General features: G+C 42.5%; 1 protein-coding gene and 1 non-coding gene across 4 annotated transcripts in view; one reads left to right on the forward strand and one right to left on the reverse strand.

Annotated features, from left to right (window-relative positions):
* Positions 1 to 26846, forward strand: part of PIR (pirin) — a 95360-nt gene that overhangs the window by 18174 nt on the left and 50340 nt on the right. For 2 of the 3 annotated variants that reach the window (XM_020912570.2, XM_020912482.2), the window contains exons 4-5: positions 16319 to 16402; positions 18845 to 19051. In XM_020912570.2, coding sequence (XP_020768229.1) covers positions 16319 to 16402; positions 18845 to 19051 — 291 coding nt within the window. The remainder of the gene's footprint in view (positions 1 to 16318; positions 16403 to 18844; positions 19052 to 26846) is intronic. The other variant, XM_020912629.2, reaches the window with a different exon arrangement.
* TRNAC-GCA (transfer RNA cysteine (anticodon GCA)) lies at positions 9121 to 9192 on the reverse strand. The gene has a single exon. It is a non-coding gene; the product is annotated as a tRNA-Cys (tRNA).

A 26846-nucleotide genomic window follows, 5' to 3' on the forward strand; every position in this document is an offset into this window, starting at 1 on the left:
AGATTATAGAAAGGATACTAAAATCTTCCCTCATTCCACGGATACCCCTTGGCACTGCCATGCTAAGAACATCAACCAAAAGTGTCTTACTTAAATGGCCAGATATGGACTTCCCTGGTGGTCCAGTGCTTAAGACTCCGCCTTCCAATGCAGGGTGCACTGGTTCAAACCCTGTTTGGGGAACTTAGGTCCCACATGCCACATGGTACAGACAAAGAGAAAAAGAAAGTAAATGGCTGGATAGAAAATAACTGTGAAAGCCACCCACTTTCCTGCACAAAGGCAATTACTAGATATAATATGGGGGAATCCCATTCATAATAACAATAAGAGCCCCATATAATTCCAGGGCAAAAACATATTCTCCTTTAACCCAGTTACCTTACTTATAGGAATCTAATAATTTCCTGAAAAAAAAAAAAAAAGCCCAATGTGAGAACAGAGGCTTGTTATACAAGTGTTTCTTCCAGTGCAATATTAAAAAGTTTTAAAAAAGAAACAAAGTATCTAAAATAAAGGGGAGTGATTATATATGTGGAGATTATATATCAGGAAATTGTTATATAGCTGGAAGTTGGAATATTATGCAACATTGTAAAAGCAGATATTATAAATAAATTTTCATGAATCATGGTCTGTTTAAATGGAGGTTCATCACCCTTGGTACTATTTGATATTTTGGATGGATCATTCTTTGTTGTGGGAGGGAGGGGGAGCTGTGCATTTTTGGATGTTTAGCAGCATCCCATCCTCTTCTCACTAGATACTAATAGTACCTGTTTACCTCTAGTGGTGACAACAAAACATGTCTCTATATACTGCCAACTGTATGCTTTGGGCAGGGGGGCCACCACATTGTCCTCAGTTGAGAATTAGTGGTTTATTTGGATGTGTCCATACAGTAACATACAACCCAGCTGTTAGAAGAATGACCCAGCTTGATAGGTTCTGATAAGGAATAATCTCTGTGATAGTTGGAAAGTGGCAGAGGCAAAGTACAAAATTGTTATGGCACAATGTAGGATTTGTATAAAGAGCAAAGACTATACCTTTTTTAAAAAGTGGTTTATTATTTATTGGGTGGAAGATGGATTATTTGAGTGGATGGTGACTTCCACAGACTACACTGATGTGAAGAAAACAAAATCACAAAATTCACATAGCAATAATACAAGAAGATGGTTGTTAGAAAATGAACATATAATGACAGATACTAATGTACATTCACAAAGCTTTTTTTGAAAATTTAGTGACTTATATATTCCTAAGCTTCCCAGCTGGCTCAGAAGTAAAGACCTGCTGCCAATGCAGGAGACCCAGGTTCAATCCTTGGGTCGGGAAGATCCCCTAAGGAGAAGGAAATGGCAACCCACTCCAGTATTCTTGCCTGGGAAATCGCATGGACAGAGGAGCCTGGTGGGCTACAGTCCATGGGATTGCAAAGAATCTGACATGACTTAGTGACTAAACAGCAGCAGCAGCAGTATATTCATAAGATTGTAAGGTATCACCACTGACTTCAGCTGTTTTCATCACCCCCCAGAAGACAGCCCTTACCCATTTGTAGTCACTCCGTATTACCACTTCCTCAGACCTCTGGCAACCACACTGTGTGTCTATGAATTTGCCTATTCTAGACACTTCATATAAAAGGAATCATACAGTAGGTGGTCTTTTGTGACTGGCTTCTTTCACTCAGCATGTTTTCAAAGTTCATCTATTGTAGTCCATATCAGAACCTTACTCTTTTTAATGGCTGACTAATAGTCCATTATATGGCTATGTCACATTTTGTTTATCCACTCATGTCTTGATGGGCAACAGCAACATATAAGTGGTTTCCACTTATACTTTGATTCTTGGGTATGCCTAGATTATCTCTGAAAGAATAACCAAGAAGCTGGTAATGTACCTTCTGGAGAAGGTTACTGGTGGTGAGGGAGAGTGGGAAAGAATTAATTTTCATTCTAACCCTCTTTTTCTCTTTGTGTCATTAGAATTTTGAACCATATGTATTGGTTATTTCAAATATTGATATTTTTGAAGTTCCCTCTTCACTTGCTATATTTGAAGATTAAACGGTGCTCTTGTGGTTAGTGAAGGACCTGATGCTCACTTGCTCTCCAGGAACTCTTGTGGGTCTGCCCCTGCCACATAAAATCAACCTGGTTTGTGTTCTATTCTGGTCAATCAGATAAGCTAATAATGTATGCCAGAGTGGAAGGGAGGGTGTGATCTTAGGGCAACTTTTTCTAGGAAATATTTGTGTACCTTTAGAGGTACCCATGAAATTTAAAATAGGGGTTCAAATTAAAAAAACATAACTTTCTCCTCTACAGTATGTTCCCTGTCCAAAAGGAAATTAAAATTGTGTGTGTATGTGCACATGGAAGCACACAAATGAGTTTAGAAGTCGGGGCAGAGGACTTCCAGTTTTCAAGAAAGTGAGAAAATAATTAAGGAGGGACACGAGTGGTCCAGTGCCTGAAGTTTCATGTTCAGAGGGAGAAGCTTGCATTTCTAACAGGTCTGGGAGAGCTTCAGGAAAAGCTTGGCCATTTAGTAAAACTGTATGATAAGTTAGATGACTGGACAGCAGAGGAAAAAGTACAGGGTGTAGTATGGGGATAAAAAATCAGGGATTAGTTTAGGTAGAATTAAAAATTGGATGTGTAGGGCAGGGCACGATCTAAAGCTGTAGGTTGGGCCATCATTGGAGAAGGTCTTCAAAGCCAAACGATCTCTAGTTATGAATGAAAGGCCAATATTGATATCCTGAAGCTCCCAGGTTAATGCAGTCATTTTGAAATTAGAACCATCTTTAGTCTAAACGTCTGGTTTTTAGGCTGTGCCAGTGGTTCTCACAATAGGGGTGATTTTGCTCACGCAGAGTCTTGCGGCAGTTTCTGGAGGCCATGCTGGTCATTCAACAGGGTGGTGCTACTGCCATCTACTGGGTGGAAGCTGGGAATGCCGCTGAATATCCCGCGGCGCCCACGACAGTTTCCCAGCATAGGTCACAGGAGGGAAAGTGGCAGTTTAATGGAAATGTTCTTCGAAAGTAGTCCAAATAAATTCCCAACAAATTTCCCCATCAGCCCCACTCCTACCCGATTACAGTTATAGACAGAAACCATTCATGTCTGAAAGACTACATTCCTAGAGTTCTTAAGTAGACAAATTCAAGGGGATATAATAGACTATAAACTAGTCATTAAACATTCTTTTATGTTACCAAATATAAAATAATGCTTCTTCATGGAGACTAAAAGTAAGTCTAGAATAAATTAGCATAGACCATTATAGGACAAAAAGCTTTTTGCAAATGTTCAACACTAGAGCAAAGAAAGAGTCATCAACGTTATCCATCAGTAGACTCCAAATGAAATGCCTGACCACACAAGATTAAACACATAGGAAATTTGCCATGCAATAATATTAGCTACCTGTTTAATGAGAAGCTTCACATGCTTTCTCTACATTACCTCTTAACCTCCCAGCAACCCTGAAAGCAGGAATTGTTAGCTCCCCATTTGACAGGTGAGGAGACAGAGGCCAAAGAAATGGTGACTTGTCAAGCGCACACACAATCCATACAAGGCAGATGGGCTCATCTAATCCAGGCCCACACCTGTCCCCTCTTCCATGCTGCTACTTCTGGAACAAAGTTTCCATTCTGTTCCTCTGATAGTGTTTCTGTACAGTGACACATTAATACCATTAGAAGTAAGATTGCACGGTGACACAGATCCTCAAACTGTGACTACCTGATACTCCTCTGTTACTTAGTGTGGGACCCAATGCTTTCATGGTTCAGGGGCCTGATTTTCCTGCCTGTAAGTGCAAAGTAATACTCTCACTTCTCTGAACTTCGGGTATAATGAGGAAGTAGATTGGGTTGGTTAACTGTCTGGATACTTGGCCAGTCATTTAACTTCTTACAGCAACAAGGAGATGTTCATGATCTAGGAGTAACGTGATAGTTAACAAAATGGTGCTTTAGTTGTTTATGACCTTTTACTACAATCTAAAGATTCTTTTCCTCATCCTGTATGCTGTTTTATCCCAGCCACACCAGCTTTTTACCAATATTTCAGACTTTTATTTATTTTTAATTGAAGGATAATTGCTTTACAGTATTGTGTTGGTTTCTACCAAACATCAACATGACCGATATTTCAGTCTTTTAAGGGCTAGCTGGGAGCGCGGGCTGCCTCCTCCATGAATTACTCCCCTCTTCCTCTAGATTCTTCATCATCAAAATTGATCTTTATTCTCTCTTTCCAGTGGGGCTAATCGTACTTCTGTTTAATTTGTTTCTCTAAGCTGCCTATTTTGGTAGTGTTTCCCCTGCTGGAATTACCAGTTTTTCCCTCAAAGTAGGGAAGGGATAATCATTGTGTTCCTTCTGGGTGCTTTCTAACTTCTCATTAATGAGTTTGTGATGACATTTTCTCTTCTGTAGGCTGCAATGAAATAAAAAAGAGAGATGTAAAAATATTTCAAAATTAAAAGTTTATTTAAAAAGACGAAAGACAAAATCCCTCTATCAGACCCCCTTATTATAAAATGTTTTATTGCTTCTTGAAGGCCAAAATCGTGAGAACTGTGTCCCAGTACCATCAAGTGCAATGAACACATTCACAGGGAGTTTCAGAAATTAAATCCTTACAATGAATTGAATCCGGAATAATAAGAAATCACCCATCAAAAAGTGTCAGCTGCTTAATTAAATATTATAATGGAATTTTAAACAAGGGGGAAATTGACAGGATTCCCTTAAATCTGTCTCTCTAAGAGCCTTGTGCACTCAGGCCTGCCTAGGACCATGTGTGTGGAGGAATGTTTTCAGGCCCTTCTTTCTTCGGTGTCAGCCTTAACAACTTTTCACTAGAGGCTGCTGGGCAGAAAAACTCCCTTCTATCCCACAACACAGCCCCTCCCTTAATGACTAGAGGGCAGCCTGCAATGTGGAGATGTGATCTTTGAGCAGAGACAATGTGCTCAGGCTAGAAGACAGTCTTAGTTACCAGTGGATCTCTTCACAACACATCTCTGGTTTGGTGAGAACTGATTTTAGAAAAACAGCACACATCACAAGGATCAGCAGAGGGCACTGTTAAGCAACAGTGCTTTGAACTACCCACTTTACCGGCTGGGTGCAGACACTATGCTTTTATATGCGGGAAACTGGGGTCATCCTAGAAGCTGGCACACCATTCCCATGAGCCCCTTTCAGTATAACATGGGAGATGAAACAGTGGATGTGAATGCCTTGACTATAGTTTTACAGAATGGAGGTGACATCAATTAAGAGGTTGGCAAGACGATGGCGTGGGGAGCCTAGGGTACTTTGTCTGAAGAGATTCCCCCAGAGGGTTGAGTAGGGTTTGAAGAGGAAAGGTGTTTGAATCCGGGCTCCTCGAAGCAGCTGGAAGATTCTCAGAGAGTTTGCAGTTCAACCTGAGTAAATTTGGGAATGTGATCGTCATAGAACCTCGACATGCATGTGTGAAATTTTATTCAGAGTGAAAGGAAAATTAGTGGATTTGGGAGACTTACAAATGGGAGCAACAGAAAAATAGAAAAGGAAAATTGCTCTCAAGTCAGTTGTGGAAGCACTGGTACTCTGGCAGCTCCCATCCACTCTCCTCCAAGGCAGGCATGATGCTTTCAACACCTCCGTTAGTACCGAGATGACGCCAGCATTTGTGGACACCGTGGGAGAGTGAAATGGTTTTATTCTTAGAGACAGAAAATGTTAAATCGTTGCTCTGCTACTATTAATCGTGTAACCTTAATCACACTAAGCCACAGTGTTTTCATCAATAACATGTAGGTAATATATTCGCAGGATCATATGCTTTGTGAATGCCAAAATACAAACACAAGATGCTGCCCCTCCTTCCTTCCACAAATCTTCAGTGTCAGCTATATGTTCTAACCTTCAGGAGGTGGTATTTTCTTAGGGCAGACAGGCAATGAATGAATAACCAAATGATTATATAATATATAATTATGTTAATTATATAGTGCCCTTCATGGAAAAGCTAGGAAGAAGAAATGATCCGAATAGAAGGATTGAGACTGGATTGACCAGTTAGATTGGCTGGTTGGGGGGTGGCCTCTCTTAGGGAGTGACATTTAAATGGAGGCCTGAACGAAGTGAGGACGCAAACCATAAGAATATTGAGGGGAAAAAAAAAGAATATTGAGGGAAATACATTCCTGGGAGGTTGAGAGAGGACTCAGCGAACAGGATCTTGGCTTGAGGAAATGTGGCAAACGTGTTGATTCTAGAACTTACTGAACACTTGTTGTGTGCTCTGCACACGTCACCTGGTTAGCCCCCGCCACACTTGCTGAGCTCACGGCCTAGGTCTCTGTTGTGAATGAACAAACCGAGCCTCGAGAAGTTTAGGATTTGGCCCCACATCTCACACCTAGTGAATAACTAACAAAGCCCACATTCCAGCCAGGGTCTCAGCACCTGAGCGCTTCTGGAGGCAGGGCCGTGCCAGCAGGGGCAGTGTTGGCGGGATCCCAGAAGCACTGGCACCTCCGGGGTTGTAGCAGGAAATTCAAGGCAGGACCCAGCAGAGCTTTCAAAGGTTTGGGTTTGCCCCTTGGCCGAATACCTAAACAGTGTCGCTCATCTTTTCCTCTTTTGTGCAACGACCTTTTGGCACTTGTGAAGGCGTTTTTGTGAGGTTGGGACTGGAGGAGCCAACTAGGGGGTGGCATGTGATTTCCAGGTTTCTCAGTGATTGCTCAAGAAATTAAAACATTTTTGTAAAATAACTCAGGTCCTGAATTGTATGGATTCAAACATTCTGTTTCTGTCCTTGAAAATCAGTTAGCCGCTTCAGTTACGCAAGATGTTCCTTGCTGGCCTCTCCCATCAGCCATGACCTTAACCCATAATTTGTTTTGTTTTTCTCTTTTTCCTACTCAGCTACCAGTAGGGAATATAAAAGCACCATTTTAGGGCCAATGGAAATTAAAACAGAGTTTAATCTAGAATATAAACTTTTTCTTTTAAAGAATACATTTTGCATCTGTAGCAGTGAATGAAGTCATGATACTCTCCTTCCTAAATACCAGCCAGAAAGAAACAGCAAACATTTGGTGCCGTAATTCTTCAGAATTAATTTATAACTCCTTGAGGTACACCTTCTCTAAGCTTCATATTGCAGGTGACACTTTTCTTTCATTACTGTTTGTGGGTTTTTTGTCTTTCCCTTTGCAAATACAAACACACAAACAAACAAGAACTGGCAAGGAAGCATAAATATTTAGTAAAGACCCATAGAAAGTTTAGGATCAGAAGGAGGAAAGGACGCAGCAGGACCAGGATGCACCACAAGTCCTTTAAGAAAACACCTGTTTCAAATTACAGATTTCTTTCTTAATTAGACATACACAATTCTAGAGTTTAAACATAACACTCCCAATTCCGTCAACCACCCATGGCAATTCTCCAGGTGTTCACGATTATGTAATATCCTAAAAAATCATCTGGATTGTGTCAATTCTCAAAGTACTGCCTGAGCTTCTTTTTTTTTAAATCCTCCACAGACGTTACCTTATCATCTAGTGTAGCAATTACAGCACTTAGCAAAAGTAAATAAATAAGAGTAAATAAAGTTTCCTCAGTTTTTGATTTTTCTTTCCCCAAAGGCTAAAAGTGTGTTTTTTGCTTTAAGTAGTAAAAGGTAGGCATTATGGACTCAGTAGTGTCTTGGCTAGACTTCTCTGATTTTACAGTATTTAGGATAGGCGAAATGCTCTTTACTTTGGTATTACCAGAGAAAACAGGACACGCTTTGCTAGTGGCTCAGCTGGTAAAGAATCGCCTGCAATGCAGGAGACCTTGGTTTGATCCCTGGGTTGGAAAGATCCCCTGGAAAAGGGAAAGGCTACCCACTCCAGTATTTTGACCTGGAGAATTCCATGGACTATATAGTTCATAGGGTCACAAAGAGTCGGACATGACTGAGCGACTTTCACACTCACACCACAAAAGTAAAGAAAATGGGGAGATAACGGTCTTTTCATTCTTTTAGCAACAGTGTTGGATTGCTCTCTAAAATAAAATTTGGAAAACAAAGAAAAAAACTCTTTAGATATCCATGTAAATTTTCATCTTTAAATGAGTCATGCTTCCCACAATTTACTTTTGAAAGTTGCCTGACATATTTTTAGATGCTTAACAACTTCAAAGCCCCTAGATTTGGATAATTAAAAAATCTTGCAGGACGGAAAGAACATGATTTGAAAGAGACTTCTTTGAGAACCCGAAGGGGAGCTTCAGTGCAAGCAGAGATTAAGCAAGACCAAAAAAAGAACAAAAAAAAAAAAAGAAAATTGCCTTTATTATGCAGTTATTTTAATTAAAAATGCATGCATAACAGGAAAAGGAAAGCAATTCTAGACACCACACCATGTAGTTGGGCTGGTTGTTTGAAATTTGGAAGCTTTTTATTTGTCCTCTGAAATTTTTAAGCTTGTATGGAGTCCTAAGTGTCTAATTCTTACTTTGATATGAGCACCCTCTGTAATAACTCCAGATCTTTTCCACCTAGTAGCATATTAAAGTCAGAGCTACCTGTGTTGTCCTCACAGCTAGTAGGGAGTTATTCTTCTGATTCTTAGTGTCTTGCTTTGTGTCTCACTGCCTTCCTGTCCAGCCCCAGGTCGCCTACACAGGGAACCAGTATTCAACAGCAGCTATGTAGAATAAAGCATATCATTACTTTCACTGATTAGTGGCAGCACCTTTTTATTTCCTCCAAATGAAAATAGTTTCCATTGTAAAAAAGTACTCATTGCAGAAAACTCAGACTATCAGAAAAGAAAGCAGATAATAAAATATACCCACAATTCCACCCTTTGGAGATGACCTTTAATCGCATTTTGGTGCATGTACATCTGGGCACTTACAGGCGTACACAGCATGACTGGGTATGAGTGAAGTCGCTCAGTCGTGTCCAACTCTTTGTGACCCCATGGACTGTAGCCTACCAGGCTCCTCCGTCCATGAGATTCTCCAGGCAAGAATACTGGAGTGGGTTGCCATTTCCTACTGGAGTGGGTTGCCATTTCCTTCTCCAGGGGATCTTCCCAACCCAGGGATCGAACCTGGGTCTCCCGCATTGCAGGCAGACGCTTTAACCTCTGAGCCACCAAGGAAACCCATGACTGGGTATAGTTTTACTTAAATAAACCCGTTTCAGTGCATCTTTTCATTTGATCTGTTTAACTATAATTGCTGTTCTATATTCTGATTTTCTGATTAAATAATATTCCATTTGTCTGTAATGGTGAATAAAGATCTGTGTTACTTTTTTTTCATTTATTTTTATTAGTTGGACTCTAATTACTTTACAATATTGTAGTGGTTTTTGTCATACATTGACATGAATCAGCCATGGATTTACATGTATTCCCCATCCCGATCCCCCCTCCCACCTCCCTCTCTACCCGATCCCTCTGGGTCTTCCCAGTGCACCAGGCCCGAGCACTTGTCTCATGCATCCAACCTGTATTACTTTTTAACAGTTGCATAATAATATTCTCTTGTATGTCTGTACCATCATTTATCCAAAAGGAATATCAACCACTTCAGATATGCAGATGATACCACTTTAATGGCAGAAAGTGAAAGAGGAACTAAAGAGCCTCTTGATGAGAGTGAAAGAGGAGAGTGAAAAGGCTGGCTTAAAACTCAACATTCAAAAAACTAAGATCATGGCATCCAGTCCCATCACTTCATGGCAAATAGATGGGGAAAAAGTGGAAACAGTGACAGATTTTCTTTTCTTGGGCTCCAAAATCACTGCAGACAGTGACTGCAGCCATGAAATTAAAAGACGCTTGCTTCTTGGAAGAAAACTATGACAAACCTAGACAGCATTTTAAAAAGCAGAGACATTACTTTGCCGACAAAGGTTCATATAGTCAAAGCTGTGGTTTTTCCAGTAGTCATGTATGGATGTGAGAGCTGGCCATAAAGAAGGCTGAGCACCAAAAAATTGATGCTTTCAAATTGTGGTGCTGGAGAAGACTCTTGAGAGTCCCTTGGACAGCAGAGAGATCAAACCAGTCAATCCTAAAGGAAACCAACCCTGAATATTCATTGGAAGGACTGATGCTGAAGCTGAAGCTCCAGTACTTTGGCCACCTGATGCAGAAGAGCCAACTCATTGGAAAAGACCCTGATGCTGGGAAAGATTGAAGGCAGGAGGAGAAGGGGGTGACAGGAGATGAGACAATAGTATGGCATCATCTACTCAGTTGGACATGAGTTTGAGCAAACTCTGGGAGATGGTGGACAGGGAAGTCTGGCATGCTGCAGTCTATGGGGTGGTGAAGAGTCAGATGTGACTTAGCGACAAGAACCCTGTTAACCCATCATCCAAATTGTTGCTGTTTTTTTGCTACCATAATAAACATTGCAAGATAGATGTGTGCAGACATTTTGTATTATTGTTGTCTCCTTAGATTAAAATCTTTGAAGTATAGTTTTTAAATTCTTAATCCATTTGGAACACATTTCTGTACTGGAGTGGGTAGCCATTCCCTTCTCCAAGGGATCTTCCCAACCTAGGGATGGAACCCAGGTCTCCCTCATTGCGGGCGGATTCTTTACCAGCTGAGCCACCACGGAAGCCCAAGAATACAGAGGTGGGTAGCCTATCCCTTCTCCAGGGGATATTCCTGACCTAGGAATTGAACCAGGGTCTCCTTCACTGCAGGCGGATTCTTTACCAAACTGAGCTATCAGGGAATCCCTTTCTGTATATAGTGGGGGCTTAATCTCTTTTTGCTGAGAAATAAAATATTGCCTGCCATATCTGTAAACAGAGGATGTCACAGTCATCAGAATTGTGGCTATCTCTGCTGGTGAGCTGGTGAACCCTGAGGAAACTCAAGAAGTGAAGAATATATGCCATCTAGCAGCCATCAGGGCTTCCCAGGTGGCTCAGTGGTAAAGAACCCATGCAGGAGATGCATGTTGGATACCTGGATTGGAAAGATCACTTGGAGAAGGAAATGACAACCCACTCCATTATTATTGCTTGGGAAATCCCATGGACAGAGGAGTCTGATGGGCTACAGTCCATGGGATCACAAGAGCCAGACACGACTTAGTGACTAAACCACTACCACCACCAGCAGTCATCAGACTGCAGCCCCTCCCTATGGTGAACCCTGAGGAAACTCAGGATACGAAAACATAGGACACTGACCCCAAATAGCTGAGGTGCATATCAAAGGAATGATTTCAGTGAACTTAGACTCTTGCATCTTCCCATACACAGAAAAGCACTAAATTCCTTAACTTGAGATATCTAGTTTTCTTTAATTAACAGTAATCTTTTGTTCCTACTACCTGCCCTTTGTTGCGTAGCTCCTATAACTAGCTCCCCCTTTGCTGCCTCAGAGCAGTTCTCTCAGGGTTCCTTGAGATGCTGCTTCCCAGGCTGGAAGTCCTAAAAATGTCTGCCAAATAAAACATAACTCTCAACTTTTAGGTTGTGAATATTTTTTTAGTTGATATTTCATATAGTCAGTCTCTTGTTCCAACAATATGATTTATTGGAAAATGCATCCCTTGGGCCCCTGATTTGAAATTGCTGTGATTATATGCTAATTTCTCCTACAGATGAGTCTCCTTTATTCCTGGGTCAGTGTTGCATTGTTGCCATTATGATCACAAGTTCCCAAGCAGGGGTTTTAGACTTAAAATCTAATCAGAGTTCTCCAGAGAAATAGAACCAATTGGATACACAAAGATCATGTAAGAGGAGATTTATTATAGGAATTGACTTACATGATTAAGGAAGGTGGGCAAATCTCACAATCTGCCATCTACAAACTTGCCCTGGTCCAAGAGACTGACTGCTGATGTAAGTCCCAGAATTCAGACTGAGAACCTGGAGTTTTGATGCCTGAGGGCTGGAGAAGATAGGCATCTCAGCTGAATAAGAGAGAGCATGAATTCACCCTCCCTCCACCTTTTTGTTCTGTTTGAGCCCTCAAAGCATTGGATGTACTCACCCACATTGGTGATGGTGGATCATGTATCATCAGTCTGCTGAGTCAAAGGCTAATCTCATCTAGAAGCACATTCACAGACACTCCCGGACATAATGTTTTACCTACTATCTGAGCATCCCTTAGCCCAGTCAAGTTGACAACATAAAATTCACCACCACATTCTAGATCCTCTAGTTTCTGTAGCCATCTGCCTGTCACCTGCTGAGATAAAGGTCACTGCCAAGGCAGTCCTGTACACAGTATATACCCCAATGACACTGTTCTGCAGGATGACACATGAAGAGTCCTCATGTCACCCAGCTTGATTTCCACTGTAGTAAGTGCTCTACAAATACTTGTTTTCAAGATCCAGCACTCAATAAAATTTACTCCAGAAGAGTTGGGTATTATAAGGCTCTGCAGGGTAAGATTTCAATAGCATGACAGTAGCAGTTCTTAAATTACCCTTAATTGGGGGTATGAAGAGACAAAATAAATAATGGCCTGTTTTCCCACCCTGGATTCTGAACCATTTCAGATGAAAGAGTAAGAAAGCAGACAAAAGCAGACCTTTATTTCCAATAAAGATGATCCTGTCAAGTGAGGCTTATGCCTGCAGGCAGCTGGGCTTCTGAATACCACACCTGAAACTGAAGCAAACTCTGTTCCCATCTCACTGGATGTGCTGGAGCTGGCCCTTCTCATAGAGGCAAAGATCGAAAGAGGACCCTGGCCTTCTGTGGGCAGGCTGATTCCCAAAGAGGATGGGGAGAGGCCAGGTTCAGTATAGGAGAACAGTTTCTTTTAAGTCGACCAATCAGATCAAGTTGTTCCCTTCCAACCATGGAGGGGTGGGCGAGCTGCAGCAAGAATTGAGGAGTGTTAAGTCCATGGGGTCGCAAAGAGTCGGACACCACTGAGCGACTGAGTGACTGAACTGAGTTGAATATTAATGGAGTACCCTCCCAGGGGAGGGAAATACATCACAAAGGGCAGTGGAGGTTTTCCCTAACACTTTGTGGAAGGTCCTGCCCTGCTGATGGAGCAGGGATTGCATGATAAAGGAGGCCAAGATCATGGCTGAACTAAACACGCGTTAAGTGCTGTACTTGGTTTTATTTTGTGGCCCCTTCTTGTCTCTCTAGGCTTATCTCTTGCCATTCCTGTTCCTTGAACGAGAGATGATCTCCCTTACTTCTTGATCTTCACGTATGCCTGGAACACACTCCTGGCCCGCCTTCACTGTCATCTTTTTTGTCTGGCTTACTCCCATCCCTCCTTAGGCTTCACTTCCTCTGAGAAGCTTTATCTGGCACCCAAGTGTGAGCTAAATCCTTCCTGTGCTCCTCACAGTAAATCCTTCAATGAATATTCAGGACTGATTTCCTTTAGGATTGACTGGTTTGATCTCCTTGCTGTCCAAAGGACTCTCAAGAGTCTTCTCAACACCACAGTTCAAAAGCATCAATTCTTCGGCGCTCAGCTTTCTTTATAGTCCAACTCTCACATCCATACATGACTACTGGGAAAACCAAAGCTTTGACTCGATGGAGCTTTTTGTTGTTGTTGTTCTACCACTTTATTGCTACCAACCCATTTCCCTCCACCCTCGTGCACACATGCTCAGTCATGTAATCCCATGGACTTCAGCCCGCCAGACTCCTCTGTCCATGGACTTTTCCAGGCAAGAATACTGGAGTGGGTTGCCATTTCCTTCTCCAGACTCTACGGATCTTTGCTGGTAAAGTGATATCTTTGCTTTTTAATATGCCATCTAAGTTTGTCATAGCTTTTCTTCCAAGGAGCAAGTGTCTTTTATAATTTCATGGCTGCAGTCACCATCTACAGTGATTTTGGAGCCCAAGAAAATAGTCTGTCACTGTTTCCATTGTTTCCCCATCTATTTGCCATGAAGTGATGGGACCAGATGCCATGATCTTCGTTTTTTGAATGTTGAGTTTTAAGCCAACTTTTTCACTCTCTTTCACTTTCATCAAGAGGCTCTTTAGTTCCTCTTTGCTTTCTGCCATAAGGGTGGTGTCATCTGCATATCTGAGGTTATTGATATTTCTCCCAGCAACCTTGATTCCAGCTTGTGCTTCATCTAGCCCTGGCATTTCACATGATGTACTCTGTGTATAAGTTAAATAAGCAAGGTGACAATATACAGCCTTGACGTACTCCTTTCCCAATTTGAAACCAGTCCGTTGTTCCATGTCTGGTTCTAACTGTTGCTTCTTGACCTGCATACAGATTTCTCAGGAGGCAGGTCAGGTGGTCTGGTATTCCTATCTCTTGAAGAATTTTCCACAGTTTGTTGTGATCCACACAGTCAAAGGTTTTTAGCATAGTCAATGAAGCAAAAGCAAAAAGAATTATCTTGCTTTTTAAATTATCCAACAGATGTTGGCAATTTGATCTCTTGATTCCTCTGCCTTTTCTAAATCCAGCTTGAACATCTGGAAGTTCTCGGTTTATGTACTGGTGAAGATTAGGTCTACTTTTTATGCCTTAGGATAAAGCAAAAACATACACTACAAAAAAACCTGGCCTAGGTATGTATAATGGGTTCTTGTATGGAGGAGGAAATAATTTTTGTGTAAAATAGTGGTGTCTGATGTATATGCTGAGACCTTTATAAATATTTTTCTTCTCTTACCTCTTAGGTGTATTTTTTGTTTTTCTTCTTAAAATGTAGTATTTCTACTCTGTTTCTTCTTGTAGTTTTAGAGAGTTGTGATTTGTTGGTAAAAAGTATCTGTTTTTAAGTACTGGTTCGAATTGCTTTATTTTGTGGACTGGGTCTTTGAGCAAAAATTAGATCTGGCTTACATAATTACAAGAGATGTTGGGATTTTAATTGTAGACTACATTTTCAGTTTTGTTTGTTTAAATAACGGTTAAAGAGAATTTTGAAATAAAATTTCCAAGACTAAAAGTATAAACACATTAAACTTTAAAAGAAGCATTGGCATAGCTATAATATGAAAACTTTGTCCAGTAATGCAAATGATCAGAATTGTCATCATAAGCCAGAAGCAGGGAGCCACGCGTGGTTTGCAGATAAACATGGTTTGGCAGATACTTTTCAGAACTGTTGAGGCTCACTGGTATTTCTTGTTGGCATTACAGGTGAATTTCATAAGTGTGTACAAAATAAGCAAAATGTAAAGTTGAATCTAAATCGAGTTGTACAGAGAGGGCCCCAACCTTAACATACACATGACGTTTTAAGCTTTTAATATTAAATCGTATATTTCAAATGTTACTATGTCCTTGGGGTAGTTTAAAATTCTTTCTAAGTAGTTGGTGTCTTTTTCATCTTTGTTAGTTAGGATAATCACAGTAGTTTTTTAAATAAGAATTGTAGAGATGCTTGATTTTTTCCTTTTAGTGAAATCATGAACTAAGAAGGGTTTGATTTTCTTGTGCAGTTTAAAATTGGTGCCATCTCATTTTGCCCAGGGATACCATGATTGCAGAGGCTCCCAGAAAGGTTTTGCTCTCCACACAAAATGCCTACCATAGATGGCTGCCAGTGTCCAGATTTATTTATCAAGATCAGTGTTATCAAGTGAAACTTTCTACAGAGATGGAAATGCCTTATCATCTGCACTGTCCTACTGTGGTGGCCACTAGTAGGGCTGTTGTGCGACCCAAATTGTGACTAGTACAGTTGAGGACCTGAATCTTACATTTTGTTTAATTTTAATTACTTTAAACTTAGCCACTTGTGGCTAGTGGCTCCCCTGACGGACAATTCAGAATTTCAGCACGGACAGAGCTTTTAGATTTAATATGGACATGCCTCTGGAAAAGTCAATATGAATTTCTGTGAAATCATTTGACATATCTTGCCAGCATTTACTGAACAATTTTGTGGGCACGCGTGTCTGGTCCTCTGGGTTTCTCCAGTCAGCTTGTAGAGGAAGGTATGGAGGTCTGATATCTCTCCTCCCACACACCTCTGTCAGTGTGGTCTCGGTAACAGGGTTCCTGCTTTCTCAATAGGAGCTTCTTCTCTTCACCCTGAGCTCTGGAGCCCCTCTCACCCAGCCAGGGGCTCTGCTTGCTCAGGGCTGCTTCTGCCTGGAGGAAGGGGCTCCCAAATGAAATTCTCTCAAAGGTTTTGCCTGACCTAGCAGGGTCCTGTCAACTGAGGTTCATCCCTTCAGCTCATCTGGCAAGTTTTCCTAAACACATTTTTAATGGAAAAAGTGAACAACTCTTCACAGCTCTCCAACATCTATTTTTCCTTCTGTTCCCCCCGCCAAAGGTGTCTTACCTCCTGGAAGGGGGCAGCATGGCCCACGAAGACTTCTGCGGACACGCTGGTCAGTTGAACCCGGGAGACCTGCAGGTATGACCAAGATGAGGAATGGCCGATGGTTCCAGTCTTTGGCTGTTGCTGATGACCCCACCCACGTCTGGTACCTTCTCGCATCCCTGCTGTCTGTTACGTCCTGGACTTCTCCGTTCCTGTGGCTTCTTGCACTCCACCTGGAAACTTGTGCAAGGCTCTTGTGTTCTCTCATTCTTCCCTAAACCCCCCACAGTCATTTTTTAGCTCTCACCTAAGTCTTTTTCTTATGTTTCTCAAAAGAGTAATCACGAGTCACTGTCTCAACTTCCTTCTCTTCCACCCTATCCTCCACTCATTGAAGTCAGGGTTGGCCTCTCAGCCAACCTTTCCTGAAGCTGTTCAGGTCCCGGTCACTCACAGAGTCCCAGTTGCCACATTCACTGCTCCAGTTTCTGTCCTCATCTTTCTAGATCTTTCTGCTGTCTTTGAGACAGTTTTCTATCATCCAGTTCATTTGCATGGTAGGTATTGTCACTTAAGAACATGACCCAAACCCTGCCACCATCCTAGTCCTATCGGACACATGTTACAGTTAAAATTCCCAGGGAGTGCTTGGGTCATTTTTGCCAGTTTTTATAAGCCTGGACTCTATATCAGGTACTTCTGGGATTATTTACATATTCTGTGGGATGATAGCTGCAAATATTTGAATTGTGGTGTTTCAGTGAACATGAGATTGAAAGTGAAAGTCATTCAGTCCTGTCCGACTCTTCGTGACCCCATTGACTATACAGTCCATGGAGCTCTCTGGGCCAGAATACTGGAGTGGATAACTTTTTCTCTTCTCCAGCGGATCTTCCCTACCCAGGAATCGAACCGGGGTCTCCTGCATTGCAGGAGGATTCTTTACCAACAGAGCTATCAGGGAATTAGATGTGACAGTTGGACTATAAAGAAAGCTGAGCACCAAAGAATTGATGCTTTTGAACTGTGGTGTTGGAGAAGACTCTTGAGAGTCCCTTGGACTGCAAGGAGATCAAACCAGTCCATCCTAAAGGAGATCAGTCCTGAATATTCATTGGAAGGACTGATGCTAAAGCTGAAACTCCAATACTTTGGCCACCTGATGGGAAGAACTGACTCATTTGAAAAGACCCTGATGCTGGGAAAGATTGAAGGCAGGAGGAGAAGGGGATGACAGAGGATGAGATGGTTGGATGGCATCACTGATGCAATGGACATGAGTTTGAGTAGGCTCTGGGAGTTGGTGATGGACAGGGAGGCCTGGAGTGCTGCAGTCCATGGGTCACAAAGAGTCGGACACGACTGAGTGACTGAACTGAACTGAACTGAGATTGAAAGGCAGAAAAGCAAAAGGGCAAAGAGTCATGGCCCAAAGTCAACAGTAACGTCTCACCAGAGCAGAAAGTAAAGTGTGGCTCTGACTGGTTGTGACCCCAAGTGGGTTCTTCCACCCTCCATGCAGGAGTTCTAATGTGCCTTGGCATGGCTCCCAGCAGGATTGAGCCTCAGGTGCCCACAGCTGCAACCTGCTCATTAACTCCCTTTTTGGCTTTCTCCCTTGTCTGGCTTGCTCTTCCTTTCTTTCTGCAACACTTTCCAGATGAACTTCCTGCACTGGAGACCTGTCTCAGGATCGTCTGTGGGAGAAGCCAAGCTGAGACAGGCAGGAGACCTACCTGTTGTTTTGTAGCTCTTCATCCCCAGATCCTAAGCTTGGCATCTGGAGCTGGCCCCTCACATGCTCCTACTAACTAAGAAGGAAATGAATGCATGCAAAATCTGCACAGCAGTGGAGGCAGTAACTTTCTCCAGGTAGTGAGGACTCCGTTAACAGGGTCGAGCTAACTGACTCAAGTCAGCTGTCTGGGGTGTGGTGGAGTGTGTGGGCCTCCACATGTACCATGCGCCCGTCCTCCATCCTGCCCTGGGCACGGCCCTCTGCCCAGGGAAGGGCCTCTCCCAAGGTGGTGCTCCCTCCTGCAGCGTGGCCCACACTTGAGGGTTTGTTGATGTGAAGACTGAAGAGCCTCCATCTGGGACAATTCTAAAGTTTCATCCAATTCCATAGCTCCCTGCTGGATCAGCTGAAGCCTCCACTGTAGCTGCATTGGTGATTGGCTTCTCTTCATGCCCCTTCCTGCTTTTCTCACTGATTAAGATGCATCTCCTGAGAGCCCTCCCCAGTTTACCCTCTGCATGCAACTTCCCATCTCAGAGGGCAACCTGAGACTCAGAGATGCTAAAGAGGGGGTTCTTCCACTCTGTGAATGCCAGAGCTGATGCTTTGATTTCACACTCGGAGGCATGGGACATGTTTGCAAAACCAGAAAGGGGCCCAGCAGTTGTCACTGGCATTTTGTTATTCCTTATGGTGCCTGGGGACTTGGAAAGCAGCACTTGTAAGGTGCCTGGCTTAGTTACTGGGGTGTAATTGTCCCACCTGCCAGCTCATTCTTGTCGCTCTGGTATTTGCAGTGGATGACCGCGGGCCAGGGCATCGTGCACGCTGAGATGCCTTGCTCAGAGGAGCCAGTCCACGGCCTACAACTGTGGGTCAATTTGAGGAGCTCACAGAAGATGGTGAAGCCTCGGTACCAGGAACTGAAAAGTGACGAAATCCCTAAACCCAGTCAAGATGGCGTGACTGTTGCTGTTATTTCTGGAGAAGCCCTGGGAATCAAGGTAAGCCATGCCATGGTGTGTTTGTGAAAGCTGAGGTGGGCGGTGACACGAGACTGGACCACTCTGGGTCTGCAACTCTCAAGAGTTTTTCACAGTTCCCATCTCATGGGATGGACTTGCTTCAGAGGTGTCAGAATAAGTGCACTCTAAGGGAACCTGGAAGTTTTTCACCATGTGCTAGTCCTTAGAGTTAGGAAAATTATAGGAAAGCACGCTCATGTAAAAAATTCAATAAAAAGGCAGTTTTCAAGATTCATCTTAATATGTGTGCAGATTGGGTCTGTTTCCTTTCATTTATAATATAGTCTTAGATTAGAACAGTGCGTTTCAGAAACAAAATCCAAAACTTACTCTACTCCCTGAAGATATATTAAAATTATTTGTGCTCAGCTTAGTAAGGACCATATATTGCTACATCGTAAAAAGGATATTTTTAAATTGACTTGAACATTTATTTAATCCATTTATGTCTTATTGTTGTTGTTCAGTCACTCAGTTGTGTCCGACTCTTTGTGACCCCATGGACTGCAGCACGCCAGGCTTCCCTGTCCTTCACCATCTCCCAGAGTTTGCTCAAACTCATGTCCATTGAGTTGGTGATGCCATCCAATCATCTCATCCTCTGTCATCCCCTTCTCCTCCTGTGAAGCCCTTTATGTCTTATACATTCTTCTTAACTGAGACTTTATCTTTTGCTTCTGGGTCCCACCTTTTAATCGACTAAGATCAATTTCAGCTAAATTTTCATGGACAGATGTCGGTACGGAAGGGGTATGGTCAGGACTGTGTAAGTCGCATACCTGCTTCCCGGGAGCCTGGGTTCCTAGATACTGAGCTGGGTCATGTGGTCTCTTAGGTGAGGTTCCACAGAGGCAGACCCAGAGGTGAGCACTCCTCTGGCAGTGGCTTTAAAGGGAGTGTCCCTTGGGGAACAGAAACAGGAACCCGGACAGGAAAGGGAAGGTAGCCAAGCAACGGAGTCATCTCAGGCAGAGTCCCAAAGAGGACTGGGACTCGGGAGGATCAGTCTGCCCCACCCCGGGCAAGTGAGCCGGGCTTTCGTGCTCCCTTCCCCGGGTTATTACTTACGGCCGTTGGTTTGGGGTGGGTGGCACAGAAATGGTTAAAAAGGATGGAAAGGGGGATCTGGGAGGGGCTGAGACCTCCAGTTCCCCGCTTGCTACCTGTTGTCTATTTTTGGTTGTCTGTTAACCTGTTCAGTGGCATCAACATATGGGGACCCACTTTGCAATTCTTTGTGCAACCAGCCCTTAAAGCTATTTTAAATGCTAATTTAAATAAATTTAAATTTTGTTTATATGCACCCACAGGGATGGTGGCTGGGCAGTGGGATGCATCTCGTGGTTAGCAAGTTGGTCATGATTATTGGTGAGGACTTACTGGTTTTTATATTTCCTGCACTGCAGCTGCAGTTCTTTCCTGTCCTGTGTCCTTGCCTTCTTTCCAGTGCAAATAGAAGTGATTGAGGAAAAGCATATCAAACTTCACTCCCTATTAAGCATTGATAACTGACTGCTGTCTGTGCCCTGGCAGGCCTCAGGCTTCACTTTGCAGTTGAAAAAGTTGCCCTTCATTGTGTTTCTGCGACCCATTCATACGTTGCCCAGCACTGGGCAGCACCCTTCTCAACTGTGCATCCAGGGTTTCCTTCTCTTCAGCTCTCCAGAGAGATCTTTACAGGTACAAGGCAGAGGGCATGGAGGGTCTAAGAGAGCTGAATTGGTGCAAAGGAGAGGCCCTTCGCTCCATTTCCCATGGCAGTTTTCATTCTGTGTTTTCAGAACTCCAGGGATGGGCCTTCTGGGGATCCTGAGGCCGATGGTAAAGGTCAAAGGATTTCCCTCTCTGTTTCAACCAAAGCACAAGGCTTTGCCCAGTCACGTGTATTGGAATTGTCTTTAAGATTTCTCTTACCAAAAAAGTGGAGCTATCTGCAGCTGAAAAGAGAAGTTAGACAACTGATTTAGTGGATAATCAAAGCTAGCAACATCATGAATCCTCAGTGTTTACAACTGCTTCTCATTTACAGAAAATATAGTGCAGTTTTAATGTCGGAGCTGGTTCCAGTTACAGGCAGAAGGACATTTTAATGCTCTTCCAAGCAGCAGACCACCTGGTCTTGCAATCCCAACCAAGAATTAGAGACCAGAAGTATGTTTTAACTTAGTGAAATAATGTCTTGGTAGCTGCTGGCCTCTCTTTTTCCCTTTGTCAAGTAAAATCTCTGAAGTGAATTACATTCTCCCAAATAAGTGATCAATCTTTATTATGAGAACATTTGAATAAAGGAGTCTTGAAAGCCTGGGCAGCATTCATCTGGACTCTGAGAGGCAGTGTGGTGCTATGGTTAGTGGCGTGGACTCTGGAGACATAGACAACCTGGATTAGAATCCCCACCATGAACCAGCTGTGTGGCTTGTGGCAAACCGCTCAACTCTGTGCTCCATTGTTCTCGACTGTAACACTTGGTTGCTGTGAGGGTTAAGTGATTTTTTAATACTCAAAAATATAACACTGAAAAGTTTAAAAGTGAGTTTTAATACTCAAAGTTGTCAAAAGGGCATCAGACGTGTTGTAAGCACCACATAAATGGTAGCTGTTTTATTATTATTTTGATACTTTGTGTTAACTTGGGTAGAAGCTTGGCTGAGATTTCTGTGTGTGGTCTATGCTAAAAGGACTTGCTGGGATTTGGGGAAAGTCTTTAACCTGCTCTGAGGAAAAGACACTAGCATGAATCCTTGTACACACGGAAGGCTCATAAGAAATGTAGTTTTGCACACCTGAAGCCTTAGTATCTGCTTACAAAGGAATGATTGGATCTTTAAAAGCCTAGGTCTACCATAAAAACCAACTGAAGGTTGTTTTGCATCAGGAAGATAATTTTAAGTTAAATCACGAGATGAGGCTGAGAACATACCTTTCAAGAGACTGATATGCTTATAACCAACTAAGAGTCACCAACAGTTCCCTTTCCAAAAACTTAAATATCTAGAAAATGGAATTAGTGACCATTCCAGTGCTTCTCCAGTTTTAATATTCACCTGGGTTTCTCAGGGCTTTTGTTAAAATGCAGATTCTGATTCAGCAGAGCTGGGTGATGCCTGAGAATCTCCATTTCTAACTGGCTCCCAGGTGATGCTGATGCTGTGGTCTGGGGACCATGGTTTGTACCATGTGTGACACCCCTGAGATCCAAGACACGGCAGTTTACTTATCACAAGGGACAATTTGGTTAGGTGCCTATAGAAGATGTTATGGTCCAGCTCTGTGGCTTTTGTCAAATATTTTAACCTTTCTGGACTTCATTTCCCACAGCCACAGAAGCCGTGAGGGAGTCTGTTGCAGAATGCTGGAAGCTTTTGCAAGCAGTACGACTGACCTTATCATAATCCCAAAAGTAGATGTGTCCCTGATTTCCCAGTTATATGTGCCTGAGCATTTCTTCAGCTCTTGAGAAGCCATGGCCAATTTTGAGGAAGATTCTGCAAGGAGAGCATCATCTAAAGTGAAGGCTGAAAGGGGAAAAAGATAAAAATGGGATACTTTGAATAGTTTCTGTCACTTCTAGAAGGTCAAAAATCACATGTTTATTTCAACAGAATATGAAATTCTCCAAACTCCATTCCATCTGTATCAGGCAGCCAATTAGGAATATTTATCACCAGTTCTCTCTGGAACGTGATTCTTTCCCCAACAAATGCCTCTTCTTGCCTCCTGCTGTTTAAAATTCCATTGTGTCAGAAGCAAACGTTAAGGAGGCCTCAGCCCCACCAGGGTCAGAAAAAGGCGATGTGGAGCCAGGCCACTGAGTTCAAGGCCAGTTCCACCACTGACTGCCTTTAGTGAAGTCATGTAAGCTTGCTGGGCCTCAGTTTTCTCATCTGCAAAATGGAGACCATTATAATGACCCAGAGGGTCCTTGGAAGGATTAACTTGGTTAATAGGGGCAAAAAACTTAAACCAATCCCTGGTATAGAGTAAGGCCTCTAGAAGTGGTTGCTGTTTTTACTTCTTTGCAGAAGCTTTGTGCAGCATTCACATGGCCTACAGACATAACAAGAAGAAGCTTCCTTCTGATGAGCAGACTGTATATCCATGTATTGGATAACCAAACCTTTTAAAAATTTACTTTCCGAAAGAATTTGCCAAACATCTCATGTAAGTTGCTCAACTCTTGTTTACCACTGTGCCCCCAGCACCTGAAACAGTGCCTGATATGTACAAGGCAATCAGTAAATATTTGCCAGGTGCAGAAGTGAAATTAAAATGTAAATGAATGCTGGATTGCAAGAAACAAGGGTAAAGTATTAAGATTGACAGTGTAGGGATTAAGAATGACTGCAGTAAGCTTAATTCAAGCTAACTAAAAAGTTGAGAGAACAATAAAATTAGCTAAATTCTAGTTTCCAATGAAATAAACTATTTAAGGAGTTTGGAAGCAGGGAAGTAAAGACCAGATTGATTTTTCCCCCTTTAAATATGAATTTTGGGCTGATCTGCAAGAAAAAGATTGTTTTCTGCAGGTTTCTTAAAATCAAGGAGTGGCAACGATCAATGAGCAGAGGTTTGGAGGTTCATGGTTCCCTTTGGGGGTCCACAGACAGGTGTCTCATTGTCTGCAGTAACATCTCTCCTGTGTGTTTCAGGGCATGGCTTGACATGGAGTTGTGATGTACTTACTGGCTTTCAGTGCGTCCCTGTGGGCCCCAGTTTAGCCCTGGCCGGCACTGGGAGACCTCATGTCCCTTGGGCCAAAAAACAGCATGCTCACTAATTAGCCCATGTTATGGGCTGGCACGTGATCTGTAACCAAGCCTGTGATTGTCACCTCTGATTCGAAGACCTGAGGGTGTCCCCAGGCTGTGGCAGTCTGCTGGTGACCACACATGCCTTTTCCTAGACCAGAACTAGAGAGAAACCGCTGCCTACCATACTACTTGCCAGCTTTTGTTTTCATCTGGGAAGCTTCAAGCGCACAATGTCATTTGCAACACTTTATCATCAATCTAGAATTTCATCAGTCTCCCCTCTACCTTAATTTGATTAAAAAATATGTAGTTTATGTAGCTTTCAACGAAATAATTTTATAGCTTGTCCAAATGTCAGTGGGTTTGGGTGATAACACTGGGCAGTAGACTAAGAACATTTTTACATTGTTTCCATTTAGCTCTTTCAGGGGAAATGTGAATTTTTAAAAATTGGATTGGCAGTGTGAAATAGATCTTGTCGACTTCAGAGTTGGCACCAGATTCTCGGCTCGCCTCCCCGCTAACCTTTCTGAGCTACCTTCTGTTCCCTTGGTGATGGGAGGAAAGCTGACCCCCTCCCACGGGAGGCCTCTGTTTCTTTCCCAAGCCCAGAACAACAACTTCTCAAGGCAGCATTTAAAAATCAATATTGTAAGCAGGTAAGCACAGGAACTCTTCTTTTTTTCTTTGAAGTATTCCAGCAAGTTCATGAATCTAGTTCAAGAAAGAAGACTGGCTAGTCTCCCAGTAGGGGAGGTTGCAAGTGGGGCGGTGGGTTTCTGACAAAGGGGTCTGGGTAACAGGGTCCAGCTGGCCTGAGAGCAAACAGGGAAAACAACACTTGCTCAGAAAGGACTCCTCTCTTCCAAAGGCCTCTCTGTTAATTGATTTTATTTCTAAATCAGCAGAGCGCTGTGTGATAGACTTAGAAACTGGACATTTTAAAAAAAATTCCCTTTGGGTTGGAGGGAGATTAAGGATGAACCTGAGACTTTTCTCAGTATGTCTTTTTATTTTTAATTTTGAAAGATGTAAATATTTACATATTTAAAACAAGTTAAACCAGAAGGAAAAAAAAACCCAAACCTTAAAACCAAGCAGAAACAAATGAAGAACCTAAAAATTTGTGTAAAGATCTCAGACCACACAGAGAAAATACTTATTTTAAGGGCTTTTAAACACAGTTTTCTGGGTGTCCAGTTTGAGTGGGGTATATTCTAAAGGCAAAAACATAAAGTTTTAAGCTTCATTTTGTATTTGTATTGTTAATGTTGTCATTACAATTTTAAAATGGTTTTGTACATATTAAGAAATAAAACAAATGAGTAAGTTTGTTAACATTTTTATGAATTAGGATTTTTCAGTATAAGAAAAATAGGTACAAATATAGAAGAGCTTATAAAAATACTGTGATATTCAATGTTATATTAAATACTAAATATCTTTTAATGGATGGCCATTATCTCTAAGAGGCAATTTATGGAAACCTAATGTAATTTGATCATTGTAGGCATTTAAGATTTTTAATGATGTGGTTTTATCTTACTTTCTGACAACAGTTTCCTTTTCCTCTGGGTTTTATTTCCATCGCTTTTTCTTTTATGGTCCATGTTTAATTAGACGCTATGAGGAATGCTTTTTTAAAGAGTTCTTCCTAACAAATTCACAAGCACCTAAATAAATTCAGGCTGAATTTTCATTTTCAGATTTTAAATAAATATTTTAATGAGTGAGTGTGGGGAGAAAGGAAAGGAAATATCACACCAGGCAGAGAGCCTACTGGTCTCCCCTTGACACAGGACAAGGGGGAAACAGAGCAGTTCAAGGAAAAGTTACTGTCAAGTGTGAAGTCCTATAGAAATGTGGAGAGAATTTTACCGTTTCCATCTGCTCACTAGTCACCACCGAGGGCCAACCCAGGTCCGCGCTACTTCAGTGAAGCCTTCTTAGCTGCCAGAGGTCTATGCAGCCATCGTGTCTTTACCATTCAGGGGATTTTGGGGCTGACTGTTATCATTTAATTCACAGGTCCCATTTCTTTATGAATTCTGTTCATTCAGTCATCAGGCACCTGCTGTTTGTACAGTACACAGTGCCCTGGAGCTACAATGTGAATAAGATACAGCGGGTCCTCAAATAAGGTCACAGTCTAGCTGGGGGGAGAAACGGGCCAACATCAGAAGTAGCATGTGATACAAGAAATGCTAAAACAGCAATGTGTAAAACTTCCATGGTAGTCGGGAGGACAGAGAAGTAATTTTGCTTGTGTGGATGGAGAGAGAAAAGGAAAGAAAGAAAAGCGAGAGGGCAGGGGTCTTGTCTTGTAATGGCTTATAGAAAAGACTTGGATGCTAGGGGTGCACTGCTTTTGGGGGGATCTTGATGAGAGGCTGCATAGGCAACCAGAAGCAGCCAGATCCTGGTGGAGTTGCAACAGGGCAAGAGGAGACAATGTGAAATATTGGAAGAAAGGAAACGCAAACGCAAGACCTGGATTATACCTGAGGTTGACCTTGGTTGTTTATATATTCCTGCGTCCCTCTCTCTCAGGGTTTTTCAGTAGCATAGTTTGAGGGTAAGGTTGGGTAGGGTGCTGTGTGCAGCCCTGTCTCATGTCATATTTCACAAAGCCGTTCATTCTGTAGGACCCGCCCCATCACAGGCCCAGTAGCCCAAGCAGATGACCAGCCTTGTTGTACAGACAAGTGCAAGTCTTGGTTCTGATTGAGTGTTGAGACCAGGCGCAGTTAGGTCTGTTAGTCTTGTTCAGTAAATAGGAAGACACCAGAGAACTTGTCCTGAGGTGGCAGCCGTAGTTGGCATTTCATTTGCAGTTAGGAATGTTGAAATAAACAGTGGTCAGGATCTGCTCACATCAGCTCTACAGAAGGCTGCTCTTGCCCAGGGCAGCCCATTCACCCCAGAAATACCATTCTTGGTGTGCACGAAGGGTGCCAGATGTTCTTATTCCTTTAAGATGTCCCTGCCAACCTAGTCATTTAGCAAGAACATTCCAGTGGTGT

The sequence above is a fragment of the Odocoileus virginianus genome, unplaced genomic scaffold (genome assembly GCF_023699985.2).
Source record: "Odocoileus virginianus isolate 20LAN1187 ecotype Illinois unplaced genomic scaffold, Ovbor_1.2 Unplaced_Scaffold_6, whole genome shotgun sequence".
Lineage (NCBI taxonomy): Eukaryota > Metazoa > Chordata > Mammalia > Artiodactyla > Cervidae > Odocoileus > Odocoileus virginianus.